At 33.9% G+C, this 10,029-nt stretch overlaps 1 protein-coding gene and 1 pseudogene across 1 annotated transcript; both read right to left on the reverse strand.

Annotated features, from left to right (window-relative positions):
* Positions 1–1,104: 1,104 nt before the first annotated feature.
* On the reverse strand, positions 1,105–5,255 carry LOC11420807 (small nuclear ribonucleoprotein SmD1a). The gene is made up of 4 exons (XM_003590612.4): positions 5,095–5,255; positions 4,916–4,992; positions 1,548–1,739; positions 1,105–1,458 (listed from the first exon to the last, which is right to left on the reverse strand). The coding sequence occupies exons 1-4, from the start codon at positions 5,106–5,108 to the stop codon at positions 1,397–1,399; spliced, it is 345 nt and encodes a 114-aa protein (XP_003590660.1). The 5' UTR covers positions 5,109–5,255; the 3' UTR covers positions 1,105–1,396.
* A 1,152-nt stretch (positions 5,256–6,407) lies between these two features.
* Positions 6,408–8,169, reverse strand: LOC11425065 (probable aspartic proteinase GIP2; annotated as a pseudogene).
* Between the last annotated feature and the right edge of the window lie 1,860 nt (positions 8,170–10,029).

Consider the following 10,029-nt stretch of genomic DNA (forward strand, 5'->3'; position numbering starts at 1 on the left):
GTTCGAACCTGGACACCCATTTCTCCATAATTAATTATGTGAGCTCTGACCACTAGGTTACTTGATAAAAAAATAAAAATTAACAACTATTAACATACTAATATTGATATCGGTTGTTTCAAAAAGAAAACAATAGATACATTTTACCAAAAAGAAAAATAGATGTGTCCAAGATTCTTATCCTTTAAATTGTTGCACATTATTAAAAAAATGATCTAGCTTTACTTATTTAATTATTAAAAAAAAAAAGTCTTCAAAGGAGTAAACAATAAACAATAAGTAACAAAGGAGTATAACCAGCAAACGAAGATGATCTAGCTATGCTCACTTAATATAAAAAAGCTAAAAGATTTGATACAACCAACCAGTCTAAATTTAACTTACAATTATCTTTTGATGCAGACTACACAACAATATAAATTTCAATGGAACTAGGGGCGTTTAAAGCTCAATTATCAGTCTAATCCAACTGGCGTAAACAATGAGTTATTATAGTCTTATAGTAACACATAACCATCACCTACCATTGTCATAAAATAAGGGTGACAAATGACACTCTTTCAATCATCCTCTAACAAGTTAGCAATCTTTAAAATTGAACAAATTATGAGACAGCTATAATTTTTACAATAATGAACTAAATAAATAGGGACAACGAGGGGGTTCAAAATAGATTGCTGCTAGTACTAGGTTGATTATAAAATAGTATGATACAATTTGAGGGTAACTAGTAATAGCTGGACTTTTGCTATTATAAAATAGTAAGATACAATTTGAGGGTAACTAGTAATAGCTGGACTTTTGCTATTATACTGTACCTAGGTTATTTTTGGAGATGAATTATGTCATTCACATTTTACAAATGAATATAAACTTGAAAACTTATGCCATTCGGAAATAAACTTCCAATCTCTTTTCAACACTCACTCTTTTATTGGATATAATCAATATCAGTCCTACACTTTGAATATGAGTCTCACATAAAGTGCTAGGAACTACAATTATTAGCCAATACAAGAGTGAGTGTAAGAAAGATGTTTAAAAACATAGAGCATTTCTCTTGCCCTACAATTTTTATCATACAACGTAACAAAACCATCCTAATTGATTATAAGATCCATTTCCCTTAGATAAGATGATAAAAACATACATGCAGACTTCAGTTGAAACTTGAGTGGTGTTAGGTATCCTTTAGAAGTCAACAAAGTATTACTCAGTTAAAGAACTGAGGAAGGAATTATACAAAAGAACTTGAAAGCACTTGTTCAAAAATAATGGCAATGTAAGCAAAGCCAACATAACTAATCAGCAAGAACACTCTTTAGATGTCCACAAGACCACTCATAAATTCCTCCTAAGACATAACCATATGGCACAAAAATTCTGAATATGCAATTCAACGACCGCGGCCACGACCACGTCCACGCCCTCGACCACGCCCACGCCCCAAAGGCTTCCCTGAAAATGAAATTAAAACGTTGAAAACCAAAAACCAGATGGCAGCCAACCTGAATAAAAATTGCACCAAGTCAGAAAGTGTAACGTACCAGCAGTTGGCTTCTTAGGCTTGACCCTAGGTGCCTCTTCAACCAGCAAAGTCTCAAGATTCAAGCTGTCAGGAAGGATATAATAACGAATGTTGTTACCCCTCACACTGAGATGATCCAGAGTCACTGGGTTTTTCCCCTTCAGTGTTAGTTTAACTGTTTTCAAATGTGTGTTCATGCTGATATCAACACCTGTAGCATAGCAACAAGTCAAGACTCAGGAACGGCACAACTATAGCTTCAAAACACTGATGATCTAATCTAAAAAATAAAAGACTTGGATATACTAAATGGAAAGCTATATATATTTAGAAACATTGCAACGTCTGCCAGCCAGTATGGTTTTACTACTGACTGTCAAGGAAAATCCCCGGTGCTTGACTAATATTATATTTGGATTATAAGCAAGCAGTATATGACATGCAAAATTATAATACATGATTCAATTCTTATAAGTCTCCATAAAAGAAAGTAATTGCATTCAACTGTTGAATAGCAATCCATGAAGCTGGTTACACCTGAGCCCAACACATCACAAACTTTAGCACGAACAAAGATAAGATAACAGACTTAATATATAACTTGTAAACTTCTATTTACCTAACAAAGTAAAACTAAATCCAGGTGTGTTGAATAGAAAATTCAAAAGTTTAAGCTGTGAGGTTTAATAAGAAGCTTGGGGATGAGATTGGTGTGTTTCTATAGAATTGGCTTAGATTAGGTAAAAGGACATTGCTGAATGTTACGAAAAATAAAATCACGAAAACGGGAAATGTATGAATGATTTGACTGGCTCGTTTTGGTATATTTTCAACCCATGATTTCTATCAAAGCATAACTACATGCTGCATCTTTAAAACAACATCTATCCTTTTCTTGCAATTCGTGAGATTGTTTTGTAATATATAATACTTCTCTTAGGTAAAATGCATAGGCTGATATGGGGATCAACAACTGGTAATTCTAAATTAAGATTATTAAGCATACTCCTTCAGTACAATTGTCCAAAAACAACAAGGCTGGCTACTAGCTACTTCTATATAACATATAAAAGAGATGCATTTGCAACCCAAGAAACACTTAAAACTCCGGAGTTTAATATGTAGAGTGATGCTAGCGTCGATTGCTCAGACACTCTCTTTTGAACACACTTGCAATTATACACATCACCCACTTTCTTAGACCATGTAATTGGCAACTGGTTCAACCTTTTCCCCTCATCCCATTATCTCTCTGAAACTGCAAACCACCGTCACTAGTCCACCACTATCCCTCAACCTCACCCACCACTTACCCCAGACGCACCCACCGCCCTTTCCCCTGCATAATGGATTGCTCTATGAAACATGGTATTTCCATTCAAACTAATTTTTTTTCTTTTAATATCTGAATTGAATTTTTACTGTTTTAGAATTTGTTTCAACGTGTTTTTTAATTTCAGAATCTTAATAAGTCTTTGAGTGGTTCTCTTTTGCACGCCTTGTGCGAGATGAACCACTCCTCTTGATTTATTAATTCCATTTTGGCTTGTTCATAAAAAAAACAAGAATCTTAATAAGTCTTCCTTGTACTTTAAAATAAAATAAAATTAGAGAAATTAAACAATAGTTTTTAACAAAACCAATTACAGAACCAACCAACAAATTAAGAAAACACATCGACATGGCAAACCAACTGTATCTCTTTTACAGTGGTAAGTCACCATCCTCTTCTTTTCCCATTCAAGCTCTTTCTTGTTAACTCAACTATCAAAAATTCTAAACCCATTTTCGTTCACTACCAAAAATCAAGAGTCGCGACCTCTAGCTTTGCTCCATAGAATGTTAGAAGAAGAAAGGGCAAGCAACAAAAGGCTAGCGTGATACTGAAATCCAAATTTTAGACACCTGTAGAACCGGTAAATGGTTTTTAAAAAAGAAAGGGCAAGCAACAAAAGGCAAGCGTGATACTGAAATCAAAATTTTATACACCTGCAGAACTGGTAAATGGTTTTTAAAAAATAGGCGATGTGGCTTCATTGTTGAGTGAGTGTTTTACTAGGAGAGTGTGTGAGAGAGAGAGATTGAACATATCACTTCTCTAATATGTATCTTGCCAAATTGTAACAGGGAACAAACACCCTTGGACTATTCCAACCTGAACTTAGAGTGAGTGGCAAGAATTAACTTCTATTTTACATTAAACATTATTATCATCATCATTGTGACAGAAAACAAAGCAAAAGAATTGAGCAGAAAAGTTGAAGAGAAAACATAAATGAAATGAATACAATGGTATCATATGGTAGCAAGTTTACTTCTAACATCATGATATACATCCATTGAATTAGGAGGAGGGAAATATCAAGATATCAGAATTTCCATTTCTCTTGGACTATGTTTGCGAGGGGAAAGTTTTGGATAAAAGGAAGGAGGAAAGGAAAATGGAAGAAAGGATGGTCCCTGCTCCCCAACTTGAATAGGGGATCTGTTTTTCTTCATAACATAAAATTCCCTCAAAATGGGGGAACTCAAAAATTGTATTGAAGGAGGATTAAGATAAATTCTTCAAATCTAATTTATGTTATAATATTCTCAAAATTAACAATATATTAATGATAAACATTCATTTATCATTCTTTACAAAAACACTTTCAAAAAACGTGAAAGATTTCTCTATTTTCCCCTAATCTCCTCTCCCCTCCCCTCTGAACTCACAAACAGAGCCTTAGAGTGTATTTGAGTTGGTTTTTGGAGGAGATGGCTTTGGAGGACTAAGTCTATATTATGATATGATATTTCAAAAAAATTAACAGAACATGATATTATATGATCATGTTGTTCTTTCAAATTTTTTAAACTATCAAATAGTAGTATATATTAAAATATAGACTTGGTGCTCCAAAACCGAACTCGCAAACACACACCCTTGGAAAATGACAGTGTATTCTGCTATTAATTGTTGCACAAGAGGAATGTGTACATACAAGAATCAACAGCAACAAAATATAATCAGATAGCTTGATTGCAGTACAAAATATGTCAAACAACAAATTACAAAGCATAAAATGAATCTTTACTCTCAGCACTTGACCTACCAGTTTGCAAATGATACTTAACCATATTCAAACTAAGCAACCTATTTCAACACGACAAAAAAAATAAAAATTCAAGAAGGGTTTATTAGATTCCGGAGAAAAAAATCACTACATTTAGCAGACGAAAATTATCACATTCACTACCCCACCATAAGGAATAATAACAACAACATCAAATTCTATGTTGATAAATAAGAAATGTTTGAGCGCGAAGGGTTTTTAGGGTTTAACGGCGTGAACAGTATAGATGTGTAATAACAGTAAAGAGGAAGAAGGAAGGGTTAGTACGAACCTGTAATGGTGCCATGAACAATTGTACCGTTCTTGAGCTCGATCGATACGGTTTCGTTGTTCAATTTCATCAGAAACCTGTTCCGATTTTCAAAGAAACATTTTCAGCTTAAAACGAAAATCAATTAGAGAGAAAGTGAAAACAAGAAGTTGAGATAAACAGAGAGGGAAAAGAGAGACCTGACGAGCTTCATGGCGGCGATGGGGCGGAAGATGAGCACCGGCTCTCGACTTCAACAACCACGAAGGGAAGGGAGGGGCGGGTCAGTGACGCTAGTCGCTCTTGCACAAGTGTTTTGTTTTTAGGCTCTCCGAGTACGACACCGTTTTATACCTCCTCCTATGTTACTTCTTTTTAGATTTTATAAAGAAAAAAATAAGATATTTTTACATGCCATAAAAATTATCTTATAAGTCTAATAAATTTGATTTACTAAGTAAATTTAGCATTTTTATAAAATATTGAGAAAAAACAAACTGAAGGCCAACACTCATGACGAAATTAGGGATAACCGAAAAACATGGTTAAATTTTCAAAACCTAGAACTAGAATGGTATGCCTGTAATTACTTTCCAAAATACAATTTTTATAACAAACCTCCCGCACAAAACAAACTCCACAGAACGTGGCCTATCATTCATACAACTTCTATAACAAATCTCCCGCGTAAAACAATCTCCACATAGTGTGGCATATCACTCAGAGAAAGCATCAAGATGGATGTGGGAGCTCTACATCACATTGGCGATAACATGACCCTTCCAACCTCTAATAATGCAACTGAAACCCCATTTGTCGTCAAATTAAAGGTAACATTAATATAATTTTGAACATTTTGAGGAGGAAGAGCATACCATCGAGTTGCTTTCGAACCAGAGAATCTTTACATTTTTTTCCGAAGAAATAACATCTAGAGGGTCCATATACAATCTTTAAAAATGTGATTTGTAGTTAAAAGAAAATGATTGTATCGGGGAAAGAGAATAAGACAAGTATTTGTGTTGGTAATGATGAAATTATTGAAATTACGCCAAATAAGATAGGCATATTTAGAAGGGTTTGTCACGTTCCAAAACACATTTTTAGCCTTTATAGTAAACGCCCCTTCCTTGTGCCTAAAATTTTAAAACAGATTGGTAGCCAGCTTTTACACTGTGGTTTCTTCACTTCTTACAAGGACAACATAAAGATTCTCCCATATTTAGGTGAGTTACAGGGAGTTGCATAATCTGAGTAGCTTTAGAAGCAAGAAAATTTGCTATAATGATGTTAAGTCGTCTAAGAGATAAAACCTTAAAGGCATTCTGCATAGGATTCCATCCCACTTGAGCCATTAAAAGCTGGCAAGAGTAATGTTAAAGGAAAAAAAATCAAAACATTGAACCCAAAAAAGAAAAGTAAAAAACTTGAATCATATTTCTCTGTACCATCATATTCATACTGACATAAAAATTCAGCTTTTGACTAAGGGGAAGAGTAATGTTTAGTGATGTAGAGTAAGTTGATGTTCATTAGATTATTTGTTTTCAACGATTACAGAATTTCATATATATTACACAATGGTTTTATATCAACCCACATTTGGTGTTTGTTCTTCTTTCATTAACCATTAACGGTCACTTAACGAAAAGGATAATTGAGAAATCAAATAGTTGAATTGGTGAAAAGTTTAAAAATTATTTTAGTTGGTTTTAATAGCTTAATTATATGAACTAAAGTTATGAGATACTTGAGGTTACATCAAACCATACTCATTGTCAAGCCAAACATAAACTTCAAAGTTATTAATGAAGACAACATTAATTATTCAAACTTCAAAGCACTGAGTTGTCAAAAGGCATCTAGGCAGTGGAGGTGAAGTTGAATCGAAAACAATCAGTTTGATGTGCAAAGATCGTGTTGCTAAAACCCAATCTAGACGCAGCCAAATCAAATTGCAAAAGATTATTCTCCAACTGATACCCTCCAATCACAATAGAAGTCCTTAGGTTCACACCACCGTTAACAAATCCAAGACACAAAACCTCATCATTTATATTCACCATCGAATTTGCACCAAACATGCTCCAAATCACATTGTTCTGTAAAAGAAGCTCAATTGTAGGCACAGACGCACCCAATGGCGTCCCTGGCAAATTGTCAAAACTATAACAAAATTCAAAAGGCGGAGATGAATCCTCTGTTGTTATGTTTCTTGCAACAGATGCTTTCACAAAAGCGTCTGTAACTGCTTTGTAAATAGAAGCTTCTAGAACCGTGTAAGGATCAACCGTACTAATCTTTGTTCCACCAACACCCTTGTTGTCGATAGACAACAAACTCGAGTTAAGTGAAACCACTTTTCCATCAATTTTGATTGTTTTCACTCCGATGAAATACTCGACTGAAGACTCTCCCTGCAAGAAAGCGGAAGCTGTGCTAACATGATTGATTAAAAGCGGCGTGTATGTGAGTGACTTTGAATCAAATACAACGTTAGGGAGAGAAGGGTTGTCAGCGAGAAAACTGTAAGGACCATCACCGAAGATGATGACACCATCTGAAGAAGAAAAACAAAAAGCAAATTTTCTTTTGAAAATAAAAGCAGAAGCTAGTTGAGATGGAAGAGCGATTTTGGTTCTTCCAAGACCAGCCATGCCAGAAGCACCACCTGCAAGTCCTCGTAATAATGATGTTGGTGCGCATGAAAATAGAAAGCGTGAAACAACGACATTTTGTCCTGTGTTGAAACCGCTAGTTGATTGGATGGATAAAACGTCTTCAGCTAGATCGCCACGAGTAGCGCTGTGTGTGATGGTGTTGTCCGGAATGAGGCCACAAGTGTTGTTGCAGCCGGGTTTTGGTGATGAGAAACAATCACCACAGCTATCAGATTTGGCGAGGGAGCATTGGGCGGAGGGGCACCGTACAGGGCGGTATGTGGAGGAAGTGTAGTGGTTTTCACAGTCGACCCAGAGAAATTTGCCGCCAAGATCAACGACAAGGTTTAGTGGGACTAGTGGGGTTCTTTGGTTAATTTGAGCTATGTATTGGAGTGTTGTTGCGCTATCTTTTGTGACTGGGGAGAACAAGTGCTTTGGGTCTGAATGATTGTTGAGAGAAAGTTGGTGTAATGAAGAACAATAAAAGGAGAAGGGAAATGAAGTGTTGGAAGTTGGTATTAGCCATGACTAGAGACATTGTATATGGAAAATAGATAAATGTTGAGTTGGAGAGGATGGTGCAGAGGCGGCTCTATTTATACTTGGGATTGAGTAGGAAGAGTTGCCATTGTTGATTCATTAATGAGTGTGGCACTAAGGAATGGGTCCTTAAGTCAAAGACAAGTTGAGATGTTTCTTTTTTTGAAGGATCAAAGACAGGTTGAGATGTTAACAAACGTCAGATATGATTGCTACATTATTTTTGTGGGCAATTCTATGGTGTATAACCCCTAAAAAAACTATTTTGTACAAATGAGAAAATATTGGAACATGTACAAATTAGTTTTCACCACTAAATCAAGTAAACTCATACTTAAAGTTAAATGAGAAATAAAATGATTTTTTTTATCAAATTGGTACAAGACTATTTTACTTGTGTACGTTAGCCAAAGTCTATCTTTATATCTAATATGACAACAAGATATTGCCTACAATATCTCAACATGTTAATAGCTTTTTGGTCAAACTTAAAGACTTTTAGAGTGTGTTTAGATGGGGGAATGTTTTGAGGGAATTCAAATACTTTGTGGTGAATTCCATTGTTTTAATAATAATTTGAAGAATTTTCAAAATGATGGGAATTTATGAGGTATTTTGTTCAAGTTAAATTTAGAGAATTTCAAATGACGCTTAAAAAGTAAGAATTTCAAGACCTAATTTTTTTTCAAAATTTTCAATTTGACCCCAATAAATTTCCAAAAAATTATGAATTGACCCCTCAATTTTTTAAAAGTTCCCAAAAATGATGACATTGAAATTTTTTATTACTCCACCCAAACAAAATTATTGAGAAATAAATTGACCCCTCAATTTTTTCAAAAATTATAATTTGACTCCTTCAAAATTTTTTATATTTACAAATTGACCCCTAATTTCAATTTTCAAATTTGGCCCAATAAAATTAAAATTTATAAAAGTTCCCCAAAAATGATGACATTGAAATTTTTTTATTACTCCACGCAGACAAAAGTATTGAGAAATTAAAGGAATTTAATTGAATCATTAAAATTACCTAAAATTTTAAATTCTTTAAAATTTCTCAATTACCTCGTTCAAACACACTCTTAGTTTTTTTTTATGAGATGAACATAATGATACCCATGTAATTTGATTGAGCATGTTGCCCTCATCTAATAATAATTTCATGTCAGATTTTTAATTTATTTTAAAATAAATTTGAATATTAAACAAGATTTGCCTAGAGATACTGGGATCCACCAAAAAACTTTAAGTTACGTAAGAATTTACCTTTTAATGATTCATCCATCTCATTATAGGCATTTCTTTTAAAAGAATTTTTTGTCTCAAATTGATATATAATATCCTTGAAACATGAATTCTTTTACCCATTTATTTATTATATTTTACTCCACTAACTATAGTAAGGCATTCCTTACTATATTATTTCGTCAAAAAATACGAGTGAATGCCAACAGGATGCACAAGTGGTGATGAACCGTGAGCTAAACGAATTTGGATTACTAGCGGACACCAATTACACACATTTATGTATAAATGTATCAATGGTTGTTGGATTAAAATTCGACGATACATAATTCAAACTCAATATTTTTTTTTATTAAAAAGGTTAAAATTTGTATGAATGTGTGGAAATCGACGACAGTAGAGTATACTCGCTTTGGGTGCGCAAAGAATTTTTAGGCTCTCCTAATATGGCACCTCATAATGGCGATTGGCAACATGGTAATTTTTTTTTTTTTTAATGATTATATATATATATATATATATATATATATATATATAAAAGGTGTATCAAATGAGATGAGTTTTAATATGAGATGAGAGGATTCAATCTTTACCATGATGTCTAATTTTTATAACTGCAGAGGAATTTCACCATCTTCATTGTCGTCTGTGTTCTCTCACAACCTTTCCAATTCCTCACAAAAT

The sequence above is a fragment of the Medicago truncatula genome, chromosome 1 (assembly GCF_003473485.1).
Source record: "Medicago truncatula cultivar Jemalong A17 chromosome 1, MtrunA17r5.0-ANR, whole genome shotgun sequence".
Taxonomy (NCBI): Eukaryota; Viridiplantae; Streptophyta; class Magnoliopsida; order Fabales; family Fabaceae; genus Medicago; species Medicago truncatula.

What these genes read in the sequence shown, in the direction of transcription:
- LOC11420807 (XM_003590612.4), bottom strand. An exon ending in TGTTCATGGCACCATTACAG is followed by an intron (nt 1,740 to 4,915) that starts GTTCGTACTAAC and finishes GCTATGCTACAG; the next exon opens with GTGTTGATATCAGCATGAAC. An exon ending in GCCTAAGAAGCCAACTGCTG is followed by an intron (nt 1,459 to 1,547) that starts GTACGTTACACT and finishes TTTCATTTTCAG; the next exon opens with GGAAGCCTTTGGGGCGTGGG.